We start from the raw sequence: 24,781 nt of genomic DNA, 5'->3' as shown, positions 1-24,781 counted from the left end.
TGGAAGTAACTGATAAAAATCATAGATTGTCATTCAATAAAAAAAGGACTTGCCATACATCCTGCCAACACAAAAGAGTTACATAAATATTGACTAATAAACAAATATATCCTGCCAGTGCACACTCTGGGCCAACACCCAAAAAGTTAGGAGGCAGCTGGTTTAATGTAAATTCAGGGACAAGGAACAGGGGAGGAGGGTCTCACCCAGTTTCTCCAGAGTTTGTAGCGTGTACACAGCAAAGAGCCTATAATCTGTATCTTTCCTGACAACAGGATTGAGTCTCAAATCTAGTTCTTTGAGGAAGGGTAAAGACTGTAGGCGGGACACCTCCACTAATGAAGGAATGTTGTTATAATATAAATTCAGGTCTTGGAGTGAACATAAATACTGGATGCCCTGCAAGGAAAAGACCACATTATGAAACTGCACATTGGTAAGGACTAGGAATCTCATAGATACAGATGGAAATATATCTATTACTTCGATCCTTAAACATGTTACCTGGGTCAACCATGAGAAAGGCAGGGTTGAAACTCCCATTTAAGATGCCCGAGGAGTCCCTGGGTGGCTCAGTTGGTTAAGCATCTGAGGTCGTGATCTCACAGCTCGTGAGTTTGAGCCCCACGTCAGGCTCTGTGCTCACAGCTCAGAGCCTGTTCTGTGTCTCCCTCTCTCTCTGCCCCTCCCCTGCTCGTGCTCTGTCTCTCTTTCAAAAATAAATAAACATTATGAAAAAAAGTAAGATGTCTGAGAATAAGAACAAAGTATCCCATGGGTACTAGATGTTCTCTATATTAAATAATTCATAGATATCATACATTTCCTCCTTACAAAGTCTGACATAGAAATATCTGCAGTCAATTCTCTACTTCTGTTGCTCCCTGATAATTCTCCCTTCCAGGGGTAGTTAGGTTGAGTCACTTTTGCCCTTCTCTCACCTTTGTCACATCCACTCACCTGACCCCAGAAGCACCTCAATTTTCAGGAGGAAAAGAAATAGGCAAAAGAGACAGCACTGGAGGAGAAGGGCATAATAAAAAAAATTAAATGTGTGTGTGTGTTGTTGTGTTCTTATATCTCAATGCCTCATGTTTAGGGTCAATGGATTATATGGAAAACAAAATAATGCTATCTCTAAGTCTTCCCTCCTGGAACAGTCTGGAACCTTTCTTGTCCTTGTTTCTCCTTTCAGAATTACCCTACCCTTCCATTTCTCTGGGATACTGGAGAAGAAAAGTCACATTTTCCTCCTTTGCTGAAATCTACTATTGAAAACAATTGTTTAATTTTCATGTATTTGGCTAGTTAGCTGCTTTAGCCCAACACTAAATTTCAGGACAGAATCCAAAACATGTATATATATATATGTACAATCATATACTTTTAGTAGGAAAAAGGCTTACTATAGAAGGAACTCTGTCATTAAGAGTTATTTCAGAATGGTAAAATTATTTTCCATCATGTATGTATAAAATGTTTTTTATCCTCCTCTCATTTAAAATTACCATTTTTTGTTGCAAAAAAATTTAGAAAACTCAAAGCATTTCTGAATAAAACACTGAATAAAACACTGTTTATACTTTGATGCATTTATTTCTGGCTTTTTTCAATTCCACGAACTTCTACATTGTGAAAGGGTCACTGGTTAGGAATAGTTGTCAGTGACTTTGGCCACATTTTCCAGGCAATACACCATTAGGATTCTATTTAAATGTGTAAATGGCAAGGAAATGTCTTCTATCCTCCTCTCACTTTTCCTGTTTGCATGAATTCATGTATTCCCCAAAGTTACACTAGAAATAACCACAAAACATTTACCCCCTGAGAAAATTAAGCAAAACCATTCAGAACTGCTAGAGATAAATATATGCAGATAAGTCATAGATGAAAAGAATGTAGAAAACATTTACCAAGTGCTTCCTATATGCCAAGCAGTGTACACATGCTAATTTGATTAATCTTCACAATAGCTTTTTGTCCAAGTTACAGAAGCGGAAAGAAAGTGAGTATAAAAACAAATAATGGCAATGTTCAGTCAATTTTTTAGCTTGAAAATTAACATACATACATGTGAAAAGAGGAGACTTAAACAACTCTGAATTAATGTTTTCTGAAACTGATGGGCCAAATACAAATGGCTGCTACCAAATAGTCTAAAGACCTAGTTTAACTTGCAGTTTCTATTTTTAGAATCCTAGTTGAAAATCCTGCTTGGACTTCCTCTTTTAGGACCCTTCATTTAGACCTTGAGATTGGGTCTGGCTTATATTGTTGAACAAGTATCCCCTAAAAAGCACAAAATGGGTGGAATAATCCAGGAGATCATTACCTAATCCTGAAAAGCATCCGTTGAGTCCTTCACCTTGAGTCTCGAAAAGAAGGGCTTAACCAAGACCAGCACAAAACTGGGTAAAATGGGAACATGTGGAAGAAACACCATCTGGGGGTCTACCACTAAGAAAACAGAACTTCCATTTCTGTGTGTGCACACTGATGTTTGTAGAGCTCTTAGTGTATTTGCTAATCCTCACACACTGTGCTCAAGCCTGCTCTCACCCTACTTTCCTGTCCTGCTCTCTCTTCTACCATCCCCTGATCCAGACATTTTTCTTTGTTTTCAGTACCACCATTTCCTCTTCCTCTGTGAAAAAATTATTTACTAACAACCAGTAACAATCCAGTAACAACACAGCCCAGTGTTTCTCCATGTGTACTCCATGTACCAACATCATCAGAATCCCCGGGTATATCCTGAGCCCACCCCAGACCCACTAACTCAGAATCTCTCTCAGAGTAAGAACTAAGAATCTGTATTTTCACAAGTCCTTCTTGTAATTTTTTTACACACATAAAAAATTTGTACTATTGCCTTAGGCTGTGATCATTTAATATAATTTTCCCTAAGTACAAAAGAAATTTTCCCCAATATTTTAAAAAATAAAAAATATTTTAAAAAATTCAAATATAGAATAGAGTCAAATGAATTTTACAGTAAATAATAAAATTTAGTTTGGAAACATTTAAAAGGAAGATGCTATATTCCCCAGGCTGGTATTACCTATCTCTTATTTCTTCCCATCAAAACAAACAGTGATAGATAGATAGATAGATAGGGCTGAACTGACTAGTCATAGAATATAGAACTTACCTTCAGGCTAGTGATCAAATTTCTTGATAAATCTAAGGATCGGAGGTTTTTAAAATTTCTGAAGGCATCACCAATGGAATGAATTTTTCCAGCATAAGATCCCTGCAATGAAAGAGACTCCACCAGTTCTGAAAAGAGATCATCAGTAGTTATATTATGATCTCTGCTTATATAAACAACAGTCAGTGAAAATAGGCCTTGCTTCCTCCCATATCCCATTTGTAAAAGGCCCTACATTCAAAGCTTCTAAGAAGATCATCTTCCTTTTAAAAGCAGCATTATCACCTAATATATTGATATCAAACCTTGGTTTTTCAGAACCCCTGTGTTTCTCTATTCACCCTGAAGGATGTAATAAAAGTCTCCCAAAGTTCTCAAAACAAAATTTAAAAAGAAATTCAGTAATCCTACTGCTAGAATTTAGCCCTATAGATAATACTCAAAAATTTTCACTAGGATATATAATTTATACACATAGGTATCAATTCCAGAGAGGTTTTAGAATAGTTTTTAAAAAAAGAAAGAAAGAAGAAAAAGGAAACTATCACAGGATTTATCAGCAGAAGAGTAGAACTTAGGGGCCCCTGGGTTGCTCAGTCAGTTAGGCGTCTGACTTCGGCTCAGGTCATGATCTCACAGCTCATAAGTTCGAGCCCCACGTCTGGCTCTGTGCTGACAGCTCAGAGCCTGGAGTCTGCTTTGGATTCTGTGTCTCCCTCTCTCTGCCTCTCCCTGGCTTGCGCTCTGTCCCTCTCTCTCTCAAAAATAAACATTAAAAATTTAAAAAAAAAGCGTAGAACTTAATGTCCTAAATAACAGTACACTGATACAATGAACAAAGTACTAGATCTGTGGCCTTGTACAAGTCACTTCATCTCTCTGTACTTCAGTTTCCTTATCTGCAAAATGGGGATAATAACAGTACTTAACTAATAAGGTGTGAATAGTAATAATTAAATGAATATATATACAAAATTTAGAATAGTACCTGATACATGACCATTGTTATATATGTGTTAATTATTGTTATGCAGTCATTAAAAAGAATAAGGTCAATTTGTAGATGATCATATGGAAGATCTCCAAGACATTAAGTGAGGGAAATGTATGTGTGTAACTGCTTTAAAGTATATACATATATATTTATATAATATATTTATATGTATGGAAGAAAGTCAACTAGACTTCTAACAGCACTGAAAAGAGGAGAATCTCAAAACTGTCAATAGGAACTCACTGGCAAGTGTGGTGGGCCAAATACAATACCAATCAAAGCCGGAAGGAGGTATTGCAGGATCCAATTTGTAGATAGGTGCCAGAGGACTGCACTGAAATAAGGTTTTAAGGTGTTAGAACAGTCTGGACCATATAAACTCTGAAAAGTAATAAAGTGAAGATCCCTTTCAGACAAGACCCACATCAGGGAGAAAGAGAAGTAGAGTGGGAGTAGAATCCACATTGAATGGGACAGAGACAACAGGTTCAAAAGAAAGAGAAGGTCCAGATACAAGTTGGGAGAGAAGAAAAGATGGCAGATAACAGGAAACATAAAACTCCATTTTTTAGTACTTTGTGAACAAAACAGAAGAGGGAGCTCCAAAACCCTGAAACTGGAAAGGCTATTCTGGCCCACCCTTACTATCTAAAAGTATAGGAAAACTTACTACACTTAAAAGAGCCACAGAAAAAGATTACAGTCAAATTTTATATGAGGTTAATAAAAGAAAAAAGAGAATAACATCCTTAAAGAATGAAAACACTCCAGAAAGCTACAACACAAATGAAAATTGTAACTTAATATTTTGAAACAAGTTAAAAGATACCAAAACAAAATGTAGCAGTCCTCACAGTGTGGATCCCTCAAGTTCCCTGACACATACACAGGGGTCCACAAAATCAAAAGTATTTTTTTTAATTATTTGCATAATAATATTAAAATATTAATTAGCTTTTCCACTGTTTCACTTATGGTGCAAAAGGAAACACTACTGGGGCCTTAGGATGACTCAAGGCAGTGGCATCAAACTTCACTCATAGTCACTGTGTTCTTTACCATGGCTTTTTAAAATAGCCAGTTTCATTTAAGAATGTACTTTAAAAAGCAGTAAAAATGGTTAACTTTATTAATTTTTGAATCTTGAGTACATGTCCTTTTTATTTGTCTGATTAAATTAGAAATATGCATGAAGTACTTCTGCTGCATACTGAAGTATGGTGGATGCCCTGAGAGAAAACATTTGTGTGATTTTTGAGATGCCAGCTTAATTAGCTACTTTTTTATGGAATACCATTTTTATTTGAAAAAAATAAAAACTTGATATATGATGGTTATTCAGACTTGACTATTTGGCAGACATTTTCTTGAAAACAAAGTGAGGTTGTTACTTCAGGAAAACAAGTGACAGTAATTGTTGTCAATTATAACATTTGAGTTTTCAAGCAGAAATGGGAATTTTAGAAAATTTGTATCTGCCACTATGAACTTGACAGCTTCCCAACACTGAAAGATCTTTCTAATGAGATTGATGACATTAACAAACATGATTTTTAAATGTTATACAGAATGAAATTTGTCAGCATTGGGAAGATCTACATAACTCATTGAGTTAATATCTTTCAAATGACCAATGCATGATGTCACAAAATCACGCATGGGTAAAAGATCCAGTTAAATGCAAGATGTTACAGATGAATTTTAATGCAAGAGTACAAAGTACACTGACAATGGTTTCAGACTCTACATACAACTAAACTTTAAGAAACTACCATTTGTCCAGTTTTCATGTCATATAAAAAGAATATCCACAATCTCTTGAAAAGGCTATAAAATACTCTTCCCTTTTCCAACTGCTTATCTGTGTGATGCATCATTTTAAAAAAAATATATTTCAACTAGGGATGCCTGGCTGGTTCAGTCAGTGGAGCATGCAACTCTTGGTCTCAGAGTTGTGAGTTCAAGCCCCCACTGCGTATAGAGATTACTTAAAAATAAAATCTTAAAATATGTACATATATTTCAAAAAAAAAAAGGGGGGGGGGCCTGGGTGGCTCAGTTGGTTGAGCGTCTGAATTCGGCTCAGGTCATGATCTTGCAGCTTGTGAGTTCGAGCCCTGAGTTGGGCTCTGTGCTGACAGCTCAGAGCCTGGAGCCTGTTTCAGATTCTGTGTCTCCCTCTCTCTCTGCCCCAACCCACTCGCATTCTGTCTCTGGCTCTCTCAAAAATAATAAACATTTTTTAAAAAGTCTCTAAAAAATAAATAAATAAAATAATAAAATGTGTACACATATTTCAACCAAAACAACATATCATAACAGATTTAATAAAGGAGATATGAGAATCTAGACGTCTTCAATTAAGACATTAAAGATACTATGCTAAGTGAAATTAGTCAGAGAAAGACAAAAATCATATGACTTCACTCATATGAAGACTTTAAGAGACAAAACAGATGAACATAAGGGAAGGGAAACAAAAATAATATAAAAACAGGGAGGGGGACAAAACAGAAGAGACTCATAAATATGGAGAACAAACTGAGGGTTGCTGGAGGGGTTGTGGGTGGGGGGATGGGCTAAATGGGTAAAGGGCATTAAGGAATCTACTCCTCAAATCATTGTTTCACTATATGCTAACTAATTTGGATGTAAATTTTAAAAAAATTAAAAAGAAAAAAAGACATTAAAGATAATGGGGCGCCTGGGTGGCTCAGTTGGTTAAGCGACTGACTTCAGCTCAGGTCATGGTCTCACAGTCTGAGAGCCCGCATCGGGCTCTGTGCTGACAGCTCACAGCCTGGAGCCTCCTTTGGACATGTGTCTCCCTCTCTCTCTGCCTCTCCCCTGTTCATGCTCTTTGTCTCTTGCTCTCAAAAATAAATAAACATAGAAAAAAAATTTTTAAAGACATTAAAGATATTTGTAGGAATATAAAAGAATGTCACTCTCCTATTTTTTTTGGAAAATATAGTTATTTTTCAAAAACATTATTTATGTTAATATAATGTAATGTTAATGTAATGGATATGTTATGGTTATCTTTTAAGGAATTAATAAATAGATATTTAAATTTTTTCTCAGTTTCAATTTTAAATATAGTAAATATAAGTAGATATAGTCCACAGTAACAAAAGCTCTTTGAAATTCATATTTTTAAGAGTGTAAAGGAATTCTGAAATCAAAAATTTTAAAAACTGCTGAAAAGTGTAAATTAGAAATAGAAAAATTCAGAACAATTATTGAAAAGAAAAGGAAAATTTGAAAATAAAGATAGAATTCAAATGATAATAAAAGGTCATTTCAAAAATAAAGATTAGAGCAAAAAAAACCCAAAACACTAAAACAATTCTATTTCTGGGTATATATCCAAAAGAACTGAAAGCAAGAACTCTAACAGGTATGTATACACCCATATTCAAAACAGCTTTATTCACAATAGCCAAAAGATGGAAACAACCCAATGTCTATTAATGGATGAATGGATAAACAAAACATGGGGTGTGAATATGTGTGTGTGTATGTGTATGTGTGTGTGTGTGTGTGTGTGTGTGTATCCATACAAGGGAATATTAGTCATAAAAAGGAATAATATTCCAGCAAGTTATTTTGAAAATATCAACAAACTGATTCTAAGATTTATGTATAAAAGCAAGACTCAGAACACTCAATACAACATTGAGGGAGGAAAACAGTCAGAAGACTGGTACTATCTGACTTCAAATCTTACTGTAGAGCTATAATAATCAAGACAATGTGGAGTTGGAAGAAAGCAAAAAAGACAAATAGACTGATGGACAGAACAGAGTCCAGAAATAGACCTACACATATACAGTCAACTGATCTTTGACAAAGGAGTAAAGCCAATTCAGTGGAAAAAGGATATTCTTTCAACAAATGGTGCTAGAACACTAGTGTAACTGGACATCTACAGATGGAGGAGGAGGAGGTGGAAGAAGAGGGGGAGGGAGAAGAATCTAGACACTTTCACAATAATTCACTCAAAATGGACCTAAATGTAAAACACAAAACTATAAAACTTCTAAAAGATAACACAAAAGAAAATCTAGGTGAGCTTGGGTTTGGCAATAAGTTTTTAAATGCAACACTAAAAGCATGACCCATGAAAGAGAAACGTGGGACTTCATTAAAATTTAAAACCTGTGCCCTTCGAAAGACACTGACACACTGTTAAGATAATGAAAAGACAAGATACAGAGTGGGAGAAAATATATCTAAAGCACATATCGAGAAAGAACTGATATCAAAAATATACAAAGAACTCTTAAAACTCAACATTAAGAAACAAAAAACTCAAAAAATAGGCAAAACAGTTGGAAACCTCACCAGAGAAGATATTCAGCTGGCAAACAAACATATAAAAATATACTCAACATTATAAGTCATTAGGAAATTTCAAATTAAAAGTGAGATACAACCATATACTTACTAGAATGGCCCAAATCCAAAACACTGACAGCCAAATGTTGGTGAGGATGTGGGATGTCTTTGTCTGTTTGGGCTGCTATAACAAAATACCACAGAGTGGCTTATAAACAACAAACATTTATTTCTCACAGTTCTGGAGTCTAAAAGTCCAAGATCAGGGTGTCAGCATGGTTGGGTTCTGGTGAAAGCCTTTTTCCAGGTTGCAGACTACCTACTTAGCCATGTATCCTCACATGGTGGAAGGGGGAAAGGGAGCTTTCTCTCTGGTCTCTTTTGTAAGGTCATTAATTTCTTTTATAAAGGCTGTGCCCTCATGGCCCAATTACCTCTGAAAGGCCCCACCTCTTAATATCATCACATTAGGCATTAGGATTTCCACATACAAATGGAGAGGGGGCACACAAATATTCAGACCATAGTATGGGTTAACAGGAACTCTCATTCATTGCCGGTGGAATGCAAAGGTGTAGCCACTTTGGAAGACAGCTTGGCAGTGTCTGATAAAGCAAAACACAGCTTACCCAATGATCTAGCAATCATGTGCCTTGATACTTGCTCAAGTGACTTGAAAGTTTATGTCCACGCAGACCCCTCTATGTTTATAGCACCTATACATAGAGGCTTAAATCTATAAACCTGAATGTTTATAGTAGCTTTATTTATAACTGCCCAAACTTAGAAGTGACCAAGAAGTCCTTCATTAAGTAAATGGATAAACAAACTATGGTACCTCCACACAGTGGAATATTATTCAGCAATAAAAAGAAATGAGCTATCCATTGAGCCATGTAAATACATGAAAGTACCTTAAATACATATTGCTGAGTGAAAGAAGCCAGTCTGAAAAGGTTACTTGTATGATTCCAACTATATAGCATTCTGAAAAAGGTGACTAGTTTATAATGGTATATGTCAATTATCTCAATTAAAAGACTTTTTAGGGGCGCCAGAGTGGTTCAGTTGGTTGAGTGTCCAACTTTTGATTTTGGCTCAGGTTATGGTCCCATGGTTTGTGGGTTTGAGCCCCACGTTGGGCTCTACATCGGTAGTGGAATTCTGTCTCTCTCTCTCTCTCTGCCCCTCCCCCACTAACACACATGATCTGTTTCTCAAAATAAATAATAAATAAGCTTAAAAAATAAATAAAATTTTTCAAAAAAAATTTTTAAAAGATTACTGGTTGTCAGAAATTACATATAAATGACTACAACTACAGGACATTCTGAAAAAGATAATAGTAAAAAGAAAGAAAGGAGCTCTTAATCATGTCTATGTCTTAGAAGTTCAGTCTGTTCATCATCCATGTAGATGACAGACTTAGGGGTGGGCAGAAATAGGAGTGAGGTGGGGTGCCTGTGTGGCTCAGTCAGTTAAGCGTCCAACTCTTGATTTTGGCTCAGGTCATGATCTCATGGTTTGTGGGATCACAACCCTAGTCAGGCTCTGCACCATCAGATTCTTTCTCTTGGGATTCTTTCTCTCTCTCTCTCTCTCTCTCTCTCTCTCTCTGCCCCTACCCATCTCTTGCTCTCTCAAAAATGAATAAACTTAAAACAATATATTACCTATATAATAAATTAATGGAATTATTTTTTAAAGCCAAAAAAGTATATAATTATATATTTTCTCTCTTTACCAAATAATTATTAGCAGCATACAAATATGTTCTAGTATATCGTGCCTTTAAAAAACTTGTTCTTGATCCCACATCATATCCCTCAACTAATATTCTACTTTTGTGTCCTCTTTTATAACCAAATTTCTCAGGAAAGGTTCTTACCTTCACTCTCTCTTCTCCCTCACATATCATTCCCTTTTTTTTTTTAAGCTTATTTATTTTGAGAGAGAGAAAGAGAACAAAGGGGGAGGGGCAGAGAGAGAGAGAGGGAGAGAAAGAATCCCAAGCAGCAAAAAGCCCTACTCAGGGCTCGATCCCATGAACTCAGGGCTTGATCAGATCATAACCTGAACCTAAATCAAGAGTTGGATGCTCAACTGACTGAGCCACTTAGGCACCCCTATCATTCCCTGTTCATACCAACCCAGGCTGGCCTTCCTCCCCATTCTCCAGAAACCCCCTTAAAGTGACCAATGAATTCCATGTTGCCAAATCTAACAGATACTTCTCTGCTTTCTTAGCTTGTCAATAACATTTGGCACAGCTATTACTTCCTTGGTGTACTATCATTTCTTAAATTCCAAGACACCATGTTCTTCCCTCTCTATTCAGCCTCTAAACACTGAAATGCCCCAAAATGAGTCTTAAACCTTCTTCTGTTCTCCATCTATATTCTCTAGTTAGGTGAGTTCATCCAGTTCCATTGCTTTAAATACCACTTATTTATTTGCTAATGTCTCCCCAAATTTACATCTCTAACCCCAACTTCTCTCCTCTGAGATCCAGACTTGTATATCCAATTGCCTACTAAAATTCTCACATTTGAATGTCTAGTTGGTATTTTAAGCTTAACATGTTTAAAACAGCACTCTTGATTCCCCTTCTCCAAACCAATCTTTCCCATAGTCTTTGCTCTCTAGAGAGATCTCTCTAAATAGCACCATCATCCATGTAGCAATAACTTAAGCCAAGGCTAAGTGTTACTTTTGAATCTTCCCTTTCCTTGTGTTCCATATTCAATTTTTTTTTTTGTAAATCCTGTCCGGTCTGCCCACAAAATACACCTTGACTCTGTTCATTTCTTTTTATCTCCACTGTCATCCTCCCAGTCCAAGCTATTCATTATCTCTTATCTGGAGGACTTTAACAGACTTCTAATGGGTGAGAGTCATATTTTAAAAATAAGTATTAGATCAGGACACACCCCTGCTTAAAATGTTTTCATGAAAACTGACAAGCTGATTCTAAAATTCTAAATGAGAATAAAGGACCAAGAATAGCCTACATGACTTTGAAGGAGAAAAGAGGAAAGTAAAGTGTAATCAAAACCTACTGCTAAGCCATGATAGTTACAAAAGGATGATATTGGTGTAGAAATAGACAAACACAACAGTGGAACAGAACAGAGAGCCTAGAAATAGACCCATGTTTACAAAGGAACTTGGAATACAGTAGAGATACTATAAATAGGTTCCAGAGAAACTGGCTATCAGTATTAAAAAAACACAATTATACCAAGTCACACCTCATATATAAAAATAAATTCCAGGTAGATTAGACTTAATGTGAAGAGCAAAGCTGCAGAATTTTTAGAAAAAAAAATATTCATCAGTGTAGGGAAAAACTGCATAAATAAGACACAAAAATCACAAATCATAAGGAAAAATAAACTTGATTACCTTAAGATGGAAACTTTCTGCATGACAAAGGATAACTTAAACATTTATGGGAATTTTTTTAGGACAGAGAAATATACCAAAAAACAAACATACAACACAATCTGTAACTGCACCACAAGATTATCCCTTTGGACATTAAAAAGAAAGAGTAGCCAGAAAATTCCAACAGTACAGAAAAGTACAGAATAAAAGTAAAAGCCTTTCTCTCCAAAGATGACCACTGTGATTTCTTACATAATTTTATAATGCATATACCAACACATTAATTTAATTGAAAAATGTCTGTTTTGTTGATAGGTTTTAAAAAAAGCAAATTTCCAAAGAATATATATGCTCTTATTCCTTAAAAAAAAAAAAAAAACTATATGTATACGTTTCTATAAATATTGGAAAAGGTATGGAAAGAGGGAGAGGGAATAATATTCTTTCACTTTAGATACTTTTGCATTGTTTGAATTATCAGAATGAGCACAATTAATTTTGTTATTCAAATGATTGCAATAAAACTGGGAAACAAAAACAAAATAACAAAAAATCTGCCATATATTGTTCTAGCTAGAGAATGTAAGTACATGCCCCTCCACCAAATAAAACCGAATCAATATATTTTTAAAAGGCAAGAAAAATACAGAAGCATATCAAACCAATAAAGCTTTTCTTACCTAACTTGTAAAATAGGGGAGTTCAAAGTAGTTTGGAAAAGAAAAGCTAAACCTGAAATATCTGCATGAGTCTATTTATACACACACCAAACAGTTACCTTTGGCTGGGGTGGAGGGATTTCCAGAGGAAGGAAAGATTAACACCCTCTTTGTTCACTCATGTAATGTTTGTTACTAGCATGCCCTAATTTTTATAAATTTTAAATAATAAAAATTTTTTTTGAAAGAGAGACAGCGCAAGCAGAGAAGGGGCAGAGGGAGAGGGAGAAAATCTTAAGCAGCTTCCACCCCTGGCGTTGGTGGGGGGAGGTGGTGCTCCGCGAGGGCTGATCTCATGAGGGTGAGATCATGACCTGGGAGGAAATCAAGAGTCACATGCTTAACCCACTGAGCCACCCAGGTGCCTCTAATTAATATGTTTTAAATAAAATAAAACCAAATTATGTCATACCCCACAAATAAAAAGTACTAGAGGAAGCAAGAAGGGCAACTTTTTGTTATGGTTAAAGCACAGGCTCTGGACTCAAGAGTCCTGGGTTAATAAACCCCAGCTGTGTCACTTTGGGCTGGGCAACTTTGGGCAGAAGTCTAAACCTAAATTTTAAACCACCTGTAAAACAGGCACAATAACAGCATCTGCTTTATAGGTTTGTTATGGGGATTAAATATTGCAGGAGGTGGGAGGGGAAGCGTTTAACTCAGGACGTGGCGTTAATGATACAGTAAATTTAGTAAGAATAAAAGTTGAAGTAGGAATGCTGATAACTTTCCCAACATTTCTATTCCTAGAAACTCAGAAAACAATCTGTGTGAGTTAGACCCCAGGTCAAAGGTGGGGTCTGCAGTCACTCAGCCAGTTGCACCTCCAGGACGAAGTCAAGGCTGGGGCACTGCCATAAGCGCCCTGAAAGATGAGCGGCTTGCCACTGCTTTCACAACAGGCCCCTTTCTGAGTGCCACGCATCCTGGTGGACTAAAGAAATGGCCAAGCTCTTGAGGCTGAGACTGGACGAAGAGAAGGGTTGATGAAGGAAACACCCTTTTCCATTTTGCCCCAAACAGGAAAAGCCCTCCTGGGTCTGAAATTTCAGAAAATGCCAAAATGAACTCCCTTCGTGCCTCCTCAGGAGCACCACGACCTCAAAGTCGCTTCTCAGCACGTCCCTTCTCCCATCAATGCCCCTCTTGGGGCTCCGTTTTCTTCCGCTAGTTCAGATTCTGTCCAGTTTTGTGTTCCTGGCCTCAGTGTCCCGTTAATCTAGTTTCTCCTTCTCCACTTCAGACTCCATTCCTCTCCTTCAATTTCTCGCCCTCCTCCCCAGACTCAGGTTATTTACCTCCTTCACCTCTACCTTAGTGTAACTCTTTTGCCTCAGTAACCTCTCCTCCGCCTCAGGGACCGCTCCTTCGCCACCCTTCTCCCGCGTCCACTTCAGGTTTCCCAGCTTCCACCTCAGTTTTCTCCCCTCAGCCTCAGACCCCAAACTCCCGGCACAAGCCCTCCCAGCCTGGCCCTACCGGGCTGCTCCAGGGTCAGCGCCCCCAGGCGGCGGACGCCTTCCTCGTCCAGATCCCACTGCTCCGCCATCCCTGCCCGCCTCTCACCTGTCTCCGCCCGCGAGACAGGCTGGCTCGCGCCAGGCCCCGCCCCCTACCAGGCCCCGCCCCCCGCGCGAGCGGCCGACCTCCTCCGGGCCGTTATTGCCTAGGTCACGCGCCTGCCCGCCAGCCTCAGGAGTCCCGACTATGGTATGGAGCCATCCCTGGCGGGGGCGCCAAAAACAATAAAGCAGATAGGGTGGCGTTGCGGTCGAGGATTAGAGCTTTGGGGTTAGGGATGTAGCTCTGGACGTGTAGGATGTGGGGGCTGGCTCTGAGGAACTGGAAGAATGCTCCTGTTTTGAGGGATGAAGTGTTCTGCTCTGAGGATTTGGGGAACTTCAGGTCTGAGGGGTTGGTGGTGTGCCTCTTGGAGAGGTGAAGGTCTTCATATCTCAGTGCTTGGAGCTGTTGACACTGAGGCCAGGCAGTGACGGCCGTGTGAATGAAGCGGTGTCCAGATCTGAAGGATTGGGGTAGGGAGTGGGAGGCAGCTCTCTGAGGCATGATAGGGAGGGAGCCCCAGATCCGAACCGTTGGGGAATTTGGCTGTGGGGAGTTGAAGTCCTGTCTTTAGATCATGGGCTAGTTCTAGCTCTAGAAATTGATTTGGAAGGCGCTTCTTTGGGAAATAGGGATCAGTGTGGAAAAGAGATACTCTTTGGAATGGGGTAGAGATGATTATGCTAGGGCTACCCCATTTCCTGTAGTCAGTCTGACAAGAAGCCTTTTGCCCTTCAAGTACCACAGATCCTCAAGCTTGCCTATGACCGAGGGCTCTTCCCAGACTGGGATAGTTCTAACAAACTCCTGTGCAGTCTTTGGGAAGAAAACTCTAGAAAGAACAGCCATACCCTTAACTCCTACCTTCACTTCAGCGGGCACCTCTTGAGAGCTCACCTGTGGATGGGACATATATGTGTAAGAAGGAGGCAAGCTCTTGAGCCAATACACTCTTGTCAAAGCTTTTTTTAATTTAATTTTTTTTAATCTACATCCAAATTACCATATGGTGCAACAGTGATTTCAGGAGTAGATTCCTTAATGCCCCTTACCCAATTAGCCCATCCCCCCTTCCACAACCCCTAAGCCTATCCTTTTTTTTTTTTTTTTTAATTTTTTAAAATATTTATTTATTTTTGAGAGACAGAGACAGAATGCGAGTGGGTTGGGGGCAGAGAGAGAGGGAGACACAGATTCCAAAGCAGGCTCCAGGCTCTGAGCTGTCAGCACAAAGCCTGACACGGAGCTCAAACCCACAAACCAGGAGATCATGACCTGAGCCAAAGTCGGACGCTTAACCGACAGAGCCACCCAGGCGCCCCTGTCAAACCCTATCCTTAATAACAAAAGAGGAGAACAGAACTGTGACTCAGCTTCAAAGAGCTAGTGGGTTTTCTCTGGCAGCCCAAATCCATACACTAGGAGCACTTACACTGAGCTCTCAACCAGCTAGTCACCTTTAAGGACAACAGAAAGTAAAATCAAGAGTCCTTGCATGTTTATGCTTTCTGGTCTAGGTGGGGACCTTAGTTACCATCAGTTTGTCATGTTCAGTCTTAGCCATGTTTAGGAAGACCAGGGCTCAAAAGCCTAGATTAGCTCATTAGATGGGCTTTTCTTCCTCTGGTTCTGTGAATCATGGCACCATTAAAAAATTTGTAATCTTTCTCATGGCCCCTTTAACTCTTCTAGCCTCAAATATGGCATATATAATTGTTCTTCTTTATATATGAATATTTAGACCAGGCTTATTATAAAAGAACTCCACCCCCTTCTTTGTTGCATGCATTTATTTGCCTTCCTCAACTATTAAAATAGGAGATGCAGGTTTTGTTGGGCTTTTCCTTTCTTAAACAACCACCTCTTTAACACTTTTTCCCCCCACCATTTTAATGCAAATTTTGAAACATTTAGATAAGTTGAGAGAACTATATACTCACCACCTAGATTCTATAGTTAACATTTTGCTGTGTATGTTTTATCACATGTCCATGTATTTATCCCTTTATCAATCCACATTGATTTTTGATGCATTTCAAAATGTTGTAATATCAGTACATTGCACCCCACTTGCTTCAGCATGCATAATTTTTACCTAGAATTCAAAATTGTTTTATGGTTCTTTTATTATTTTTATGTACTATTTGCCACCTTTTAAATTTTGTTTACAAGAGTAGTGCTCCTTGAGTGTTTCTTTTAAAATCTGAAACAGATGATGTGTATGTTTGATGATTTGTATGTTTATATGTTCTACTTTTCTATAGTGTTGATAAGCTAGGCCATCTGAAGGCAAAATAGACAATTCACTTACGAATAGATAACCTTGAACTTTTAACAATGAGCTGAAGAAGGTTAATGATCTTTGCTGTCTTTCTGTATATTAAAAGGAAACCACAGCATTCAGCTATCCTGTTATGGCCTCAATAATGTGATGTCTCTGCAGGTATGACCCCAAGAGAGCTCTGCATACGCTCAGTGGGGTGGGGAGTGCCTTCCTCATAATTCTCTTTTTTAAATGGCTTTATTAACATATAATTCCCATACTACAATTTACCATTTTAAAGTTTACAGTCCAGTGGGTTTTAGTATATTTACAGAGTTGTGCAAGTAGTACCACAATCAATTTTACAACATTTTCATTATCTGAGAAGGAAATTCCATACCTGTTACTAGTCACTGCCCATTTCCCCCACAACCTCTCCAACCCTGAGCCACCACTAATCTACTCTCTACAAATTTGCCTATTCTGCACATTACACATAGATGGAATCATGTAATATGTGGTCTTTTGTTGCTGGCCTTCTTTTACTTAGCATAACATTTCAAGGTTTCATCTGAGTTGTAGCACATATCGGTACTTCCTTTTTATTGACAAATAATATTCCATTGTATGGATACACTACATTTTGTTTATTCATTCATCAGTTGATTGACATTGGGTTGTTTCTACTGTTTGTTATGAATAATGCTTCTATGAACATTTGTCTGTAAGTTTTTGTGTAGACCTAGGTTTTCATTTTTCTTGAGTTTATACCTAGAAGTGGAATTGCTGGGCCATATAGTAACTATGTATTTAACATTTTGAGGAACCACTGAACTGTTTTCCAGAGCAGCTGCACCATTTTACACTCCCACCAGCAGTGTAAAGGAGTTCCGATTTCTCCAGTCCTTGTCAACACTCGTTGTTACCTATCACTTTGATTCAGGTCCTCCTACTGGGTGGTGAAGTGGTATCTCACTGCAAGTTTTGATTTGCATACCCCTGATACCTACTGATGTTAAGTATCATTTCATGTGCTATTGACATTTGTGTATCTACTTTGGAGAAATGTCTTTTTAGAGTTTTTACCCGCCTCCCTTTAAATTTGCTTGTTCATCTTATTTCTATTATTGAATTGTAAGAGTTCTTTTTTTTTAAAAAAAAATGTTTATTTTTGAGAGAGGGATAAAGAGCAAGAGCGGTGGGGGATGGGGAATAGTGTGGAGGGGGGAGCAAGCGTAGGGAGACAGAGGATCCGAAGTAGGCTCCAGGTTCTGAACTGTCAGCACAGAGCCCAACACGGGCCTTGAACTCACAAACCACGAGATATGACATGAGCCAAAGGTGGAATGCTTAACTGCTTAACTGACTGAGCCACCCAGGCACTCGAGTTGTAAGAGTTTTTTATGTAGTCTAAATACAGGTTCTTTATTAGATATGTGATTTGTGAATATTTTGATCTATCATATGGGTTGTCTTTTTACTTTCTTGATGGTGTCCTTTGAAGCACAAACATTTTTAATTTTGATGGACTTTTATTTATTTCACTTGTCATTTTGTATCTTATCTAAGAAGCATTGCCTAATTCAAGATTATAAAGATTTTGTGTTTCCTTCTAAAGGTTTTATATTTTTAGCTCTTATTTTTTAGGTTTGGTCCACTTAGTATTAATTTTTGTGTATGGTGTGAGGTAGGGTTTTTAGTTTGGTTGGTTTTCTTTTTGCATGTGGATGTCCAATTGTCCTAGCATCATTTTTTGAAAAGGTATTCTTTACCCATTGAATTGCTTGACTCCCTTATCAAATTCATAACCATATGTTTCCTTACACTAATAGCACACTATCTTGATTACTATACCTTTTTAGTTAGTTTTGAAAGTGGGAAGTATGAATCATCAAATTTCGTTCTCCTTTTTCAAGATTTTTTTTTTTTTTTTTTTACTATTCTGCGTCCTTTGTATTTCCATATGGATTTTAACATCAGCTTGTCAATTTTTGCAGAAAAAAGGCAGCTGTAATTTTTATACGGATTGTGTTCAATCTATAGATCAATTTGGAGGGTATTGCAGTCTTAGCAGTATTAAGTCTTCTGATTCATAAATATGAGATGTTTTTCCATTTACTTAGGTCTTTAAATTTTTTTTTTTCAACAGGGGCGCCTGGGTGGCTCAGTTGGTTGAGCGTATGGCTTTGGCTCAGGTCATGATCTCACAGTTTGTGTGTTCCAGCCCCACATCGGGCTCTGTGCTGACAGCTTGGAGCCTGCTTCAAATTCTGTGTCTCCCTCTCTCTCTGCTCCTCCCCTGCTCATGCTGTCTCTCTCCTTCAAAAATAAATAAAAACATTAAAAAATTTTAAAAAAATTTTTTCAACAGTGTTTTGAACTTTTCAGAGTACAAGTATTACACTTCTTTTGTAAATGTATTCCTAAATATTTTGTTTTTTTGATACATTGTTTTCTTAATCTCATTTTTGGATTGTTCATTGCTAGTATATAAAAATACAATTGATGATATATTGATCTATACCCTTCACCCTGTTGAGTTCATTTCTCATAATTTTCTAGTGAATTCCTTAGGATTTTCTATATGCAAGATCACATCATCTACAAATAGAGATAGTTTTACTTCTTCCATTTCAGTATGGATGCTTTTTGTTTCTTTTTCTTGCATAGCTCTGTTTTCATTCTCCCTTTAGGAGGAGCCTGGCATGCCTCATGAATCAGCAGAGGATTTGTTTCATTTCAACGTTGGGGGCTGGCATTTCTCAGTTCCCAGAAGTAAACTTGCTCAGTTCCCAGACTCCTTGCTGTGGAAAGAGGCTTCAGCCTTGACTTCTTTGGAAAGCCAGAGGCTATTCATCGACAGAGATGGTTCCACATTTAGGCACGTGCACTATTACCTCTACACCTCCAAACTCTCCTTCTCCAGTTGTGCTGAACTGAACTTACTCTATGAGCAAGCACTGGGTTTGCAGCTGATGCCTTTGCTGCAGGTAAGATACTCTTGTCTTCCAGGAGTGATCAGTAACATAGGCCTTATAGCACTAAATGTTGTGTCCTTTCAAATATTGGTTTCTGGGATGACCCTCTTAATGGGGAAATGTGATGAGTGAGTTAAAGTAATAAATAATACACTGGAAATGCATGTCCTGAATAAAGGCTTTCATCCTGACTCTGCCTTATCTATACCAGTACCCACCACAGACCCAGGATAGGACTTAACCAACTGCTGAGAGGGTGCCCTTGACTTTTGAAAATCCTATTTTAACATTCTTCTTGAATCTTAACTTTCCTCCTAACTACAGAAACCACTTCTGTGGCTTCTCTTAAGTAGTTTATTCTTAGTTTTTGGACAATGATTTTTTTTTTAACTAGAAAAGCTAAATATTATGGCTAGAAAGGACCATTGGCCATGCTCCATATTAATTCCACTGTCTGGACAAAGTGTTGTTTACTCCATCTCCACAAGCACTGAGCCAGCAAGTCACAGTTCAGCTTAGGGTACTACCAACTGTGCCTCCCCAACACATCTTAGAAGAAAATTGAAATAGTGCATGTTTGGGTCATATAGGAATAAGAACATTTCATACTGTGTGTTTTTATAGATATTCCTAAGTAATTTAATGTTTTTTTCATAAGTTACTATGTATTTGGAAATCAAAACCCTTCACATACTCCAATGCAAGTTGATGGTAGTATTCTTTTCATTTATTTTTTAAAGTTTATTTATTTATTTTGAGAGAGAGAAAGAGAGAGAGCAAGCAGGGCTGGGGCAGAGAAAGAGGGAGAGTCTCAAGGGAGATGTGGGGCTCGATTCTATGAAACCATGAGATCATGACCTGAACTGAATCGTGCTTAATCGACTGAACCACCCAGGCACCCCTTCTTTTTATTTGTTTAAAGCTACCCACCTGAAACAAAATTTTTTTCAACTACCCCTGGAGTGGAGTGCTAGAATTGCTTACAAGTGGCTTCAAAATTACTTAAATGGCCTCACATGTCAGGATTACTGATGACTTTATGCCAAGGCACCATTTTGTGAGGAAAAGAAGGGAATCATTTGTTCATTGCAGAAAATCAAAGAGATCAAAGCAATTTTTGAACCATTTTAAAGAACACAAGCCTATTCTACAAACAGTTTATAAAGCCCTTTAAGTCCTTTCCTGTTCTCACTTCCCATTGAAACAACATCTATCTGGGAAGCAACTTCAGAATGGGATGTAGCAACTTAGAGGGCAATGAGCTGGTCCAGTTCCCAAGTTCCAAGTTGTGTGAGCAGAAGTATTTGAAGAATCATGTGGATCTGCCTCCCTAAAAGATATAATAAAACAAGTGCTTATGTTTTGGAAATAGTGTTTTCAAAGAAGTAAACATTTAGGCTGGGCTAACTGAAGTGATGTTTATTCTTTGAAGAAGAGTATAAATACAGCTGAAGAATCAATGGCCATCTCAAGCAAATCAATAGTCTCACACATTTCCATCACTTTCCCCATTGCTAAGGCCTGCCCATATATTCAGGTTCTTTCATAAATGTACAGATGCTTTGCTTGGAGAAAATGGAATTTTCTAGTTATTAGTCTAAAGACTTTCCTCAGGCAGCCCAATTTAATTCATTCAGCCAGTATTTATTGAAAACATTTTGGGTACCAGAAATTATTCCTGTGGGCTTTAAGAAAAACATGGTATGAACCAATAAAAATAAGATGTCACAAGTAATTTTAAACTTTCAGTAGCCATATTTAAAAAATTAAAAAGTGACACTAAATTTAATAATATATCTTATTTAACTCAATATATTTAAAATACTATCATTTCAACATGTAATAAGTATTTTAAAACTGATATATTTTACATTTTTTGTACTAAATCTTCAAAATCTGATGTGTTTTATACTTATAATACATCTCAGATTCAGATGATTGCATTTCAAGTACTCAGTAGTCACATGTGGCTAATGGCTATCATATTAGCACATATCTAAACTGTTCTTAAGTGTTGGCACTCCTCACTGTAGCATCCCTCAGGTTTAACTCCTAGTAAAAAAAATGGGACTCTGCCACCTGCTAACTAATGGCTAAAGTAACTAAAGTTACTACACACTCAGCAGATCACATATCGTACTCAGAATTTTCTGTTACACAGTAGGCTTTTTTTGGAAAGCCATGTAGAAGAGCAAACCATCAGAATGAGATGGGAAGCTTCTGGAGTACAGACACCTTGTCTCACACTGCTGCTATACTCTCTACCACTCCTTATCCCCCCACATTTCCACTCTTTCTCTTTCCCACCCTTCCTTCACCTGCCCACTCTACCTCCTTTCAGTCTGTAGCTTTGGCCTCCAAAGGACACACTCAGTATCTATTACACTCAGAATCTATCTACACTTGATTCCAAGTGTAACATTTATTGTGTATTGAGCACCAATCAAGGGCCAAGCACTGGAGATACAGGAATGAACCATATAGCCATACAATGTCAGGTAGAGGTAAATACTATGAAGAATAGAGCAGTGCTTCATGTATAATAGTGAAAGAAGAGGGTATTTCTGTATTGTAGGACTTCTTGAGGTTTCAGAATGTGCTTATATGATTTTCTTTTTGTGCGTGTAGTTTTTATTCTGTCAGTCACTGCCCTTGTAGTATTGGAGCTTAGTTGAAAGAATAAAACATTTATATCTAACCTGCTTGTTTTTAAATGTACAAATGTGTAGTATGTGGAAAGGAGATAGCAAGTGACTGAGACCAAGGAAGCTACTCCTTTAGAAAGAGTGGTAAGGGTGGGCCTCAATGACAAGGCAACATTTGAGCAAAACCTGCAGGAGAAATAAGTCATGCTGATGTCTGAGTTAAGAGCTTCCAGGCATAAGGAAAGGCACATAAAAACACCCTGAGGTTAGAGTGACTTGAAAGAGGCAATCTCAGAGGCTGGTACAATGAAAGGTAGAAGATCGAAGGTAGATAGATGGTGAGGTCAGAGGAAGCCAGGGGGCAGATCTTACAGAGTCTTATAGGCCACATTAAAGATATAAGATCTATTCCAAATGTTATAGGTAGCTTTGGGAGATACTTAAAGAAGTAAACTGATCAGATTTAAGTTTTAAAAGATTACTGGACCTTGGGTTAAGCAATGGTTTCTCAGGTTCAACACCAAAAGCACAAGCAACCAAAGAAAAAATATAGATAAATTGGACTTCATCAAAGTTAAAAACTTTTGTGCTTCAAAGGACACCATCAAGAAAGTGAAAAAGACAACCCACAGAATGAAACAAAAAATTTGCAAATCACATATCTGATAAGGGACCTGTAACCAGAATATATAAAGCACTCTTACAACTAAACAATAAAAAGACAATCATATTTTAAAATGTATAAAGGATTTGAGTAGACATTTCTCCAAAGAATATATACAAATGGGGAATAAGCACATGAAAAAATGTTTAACATAGTTAGCCGTCAGGGAAATGCAAATGCAAACCACAATGAGATGTCACTTCACACCACTAAGATGGCTATCATCAAAAAGACATGCTAAGGGTGCCTAGGGGGCTCAGTTGGTTAAGCCTCCCTCTTGATCTCGGCTCAAGTCATGATCTCACCGTCCTGAGATGGAGCCCAGTGTGCACTGACAGTGCCAAACCTGCTTGGGATTCTCTCTCTCCCTATCTGCCCCTCTCCCTCCCTCCCTCTCTCTCTCTCAAAAGAGATTAGTAAATAAGAGAGAGAGAGAGAGAGAGGCAATAACAGGTGTTGGCAAGGATGTGGAGAAATCGGAACCTTCATACACTGCTAATGGGAATGTAAATTTGTACAGTTTCTTTGGAAGACAGTCTGACAGTTTCTAAAAAAGTTAAAGAGTTATGATGTGACCCAGTTAATTCCCCTTCTAGGTATATACCCAAGAAAAATTAAAACTTATGTTCACACAAAAACTTGTAGACAAATGTTCATAGCAGCATTACTCATAGTAGTCAAAGAGTAGAAACATTCCTTATATTCATCAGCTGATGAATAGGCAAACAAAATGTATATCCATCCATACAAATGAATATTATTTGTCAATAAAAAGAGAGGAAGTGAAGTGTCTGGGTGGTTCAGTCATTTGAGCATCCGACTTTGGCTCAGGTCATGATCCTGCAGTTCAAGAGTTCGAGCCCCACATCACACTGTGTGCCAACAGCTCAGGGCCTGGAGCCTTCTGGATTCTGTGTCTCCCTCTCTTTCTGCCCCTCCCCTGCTCACACTCTGTCTCTGTCTCTCTCTCAAAAATAAACATTAAGGGGCGCCTGGGTGGCGCAGTCGGTTAAGCGTCCGACTTCAGCCAGGTCACGATCTCACGGTCCGTGAGTTCGAGCCCCACGTCAGGCTCTGGGCTGATGGCTCGGAGCCTGGAGCCTGTTTCCGATTCTGTGTCTCCCTCTCTCTCTGCCCCTCCCCCGTTCATGCTCTGTCTCTCTCTGTCCCAAAAATAAATAAAAAACGTTGAAAAAAAATGTTTTTAAATAAAAAAAAAAATAAAATAAAAAATAAACATTAAAAAAATTTTTTTAAACGTTTTTTTATTTATTTTTGAGACAGGGAGAGACAGAGCATGAACAGGGGAGGGTCAGAGAGAGGGAGACACAGAATCCAAAACAGGCTCCAGGCTCTGAGCTGTCAGCACAGAGCCCTACGCGGGGCTCAAACTCACGGACCGCGAGATCATGACCTGAGCCGAAGTCGGCCGCTTAACCGACTGAGCCACCCAGGCGCCCCCTAAAAAAATTTTTAAGGAATGAAGTACTGATACATGTAACAACAAGGATAAACTTTGAAACATTATGCTAAGTTAAAGAAGCCAGGCTCAAATATATTGTATGATTCCATTTATATAAAATGTACATAATAGGTAAAGTTATAGAGACAGAAAGTAGATTAGCTGTTGCCTAGCACTAAGGTAGAGGGTGGGAAGGCTAGGGTGGGCAGGATTGGCAATGACTGCTAATGGGTGCAGAGTTAACTTTTTAGGATGTTGAAATAGATTGTGGTGATGATTGCACAATTCTGTGAACACATTAAAAACCACTGAACTGTACAATTTAAATTGGAGATTTTATCATTCATATTATATATGTGAATACATTTTACATTAAATATATTTCAATAACACTATTTAAAAAATCATTGACTTCTGTCCTGATATTAGACGAGGAATCATCAAACTATAGCCCATAGACGAAATTCAGCCCACTACCTTTTTATACAACCTGTTAGCTAGGACTGATTTTTACATTTTTTAGATGGTTGAAAAACCAAAAGAAAAATATTTTGTGGCACATAAAAATTATATGAAACTCAAACTTCAGTGTCCATTAAGTTTTTTCTTTAATT

At 37.9% G+C, this 24,781-nt stretch overlaps 3 protein-coding genes across 12 annotated transcripts in view; 1 reads left to right on the top strand and 2 right to left on the bottom strand.

Moving 5' to 3' along the window:
• LRRC36 (leucine rich repeat containing 36) overlaps positions 1-14,196 on the bottom strand; it is a 58,161-nt gene extending 43,965 nt beyond the window's left edge. For 4 of the 5 annotated variants that reach the window (XM_078438874.1, XM_078438871.1, XM_078438870.2 and 1 more), the window contains exons 1-3: positions 14,072-14,196; positions 3,152-3,279; positions 207-399 (exon numbers count right to left, since the gene is read on the bottom strand). In XM_078438874.1, coding sequence (XP_078295000.1) covers positions 207-399; positions 3,152-3,279; positions 14,072-14,141 — 391 coding nt within the window. In that variant the 5' untranslated portion in view covers positions 14,142-14,196. The remainder of the gene's footprint in view (positions 1-206; positions 400-3,151; positions 3,280-14,071) is intronic. The other variant, XM_078438873.1, reaches the window with a different exon arrangement.
• Positions 14,197-14,230: 34 nt separating this feature from the next.
• Positions 14,231-24,781, top strand: part of KCTD19 (potassium channel tetramerization domain containing 19) — a 31,623-nt gene continuing 21,072 nt past the window's right edge. For 5 of the 6 annotated variants that reach the window (XM_060650487.2, XM_060650486.2, XM_060650485.2 and 2 more), the window contains exons 1-3: positions 14,259-14,302; positions 16,543-16,598; positions 19,112-19,408. In XM_060650487.2, the coding sequence (XP_060506470.1) occupies positions 16,587-16,598; positions 19,112-19,408 (309 nt within the window). In that variant the 5' untranslated portion in view covers positions 14,259-14,302; positions 16,543-16,586. Of the gene's footprint in view, positions 14,303-16,542; positions 16,599-19,111; positions 19,409-24,781 lie in introns of all 6 variants that reach the window. The other variant, XM_060650484.1, reaches the window with a different exon arrangement.
• The window catches only part of PLEKHG4 (pleckstrin homology and RhoGEF domain containing G4), a 37,050-nt gene continuing 32,465 nt past the window's right edge, over positions 20,197-24,781 (bottom strand). Inside the window, exon 20 of the mRNA XM_060650482.2 lies at positions 20,197-20,726. Within this exon, the coding sequence (XP_060506465.2) occupies positions 20,709-20,726 (18 nt within the window). The 3' untranslated portion in view covers positions 20,197-20,708. The remainder of the gene's footprint in view (positions 20,727-24,781) is intronic.

The sequence above is a fragment of the Panthera onca genome, chromosome E2 (assembly GCF_046562875.1).
Source record: "Panthera onca isolate mPanOnc1 chromosome E2, mPanOnc1 haplotype 2, whole genome shotgun sequence".
NCBI lineage: Eukaryota > Metazoa > Chordata > Mammalia > Carnivora > Felidae > Panthera > Panthera onca.
Note: the sequence above shows the minus strand (reverse complement) of the source record. Positions and strands in the feature narration are given on the sequence as shown.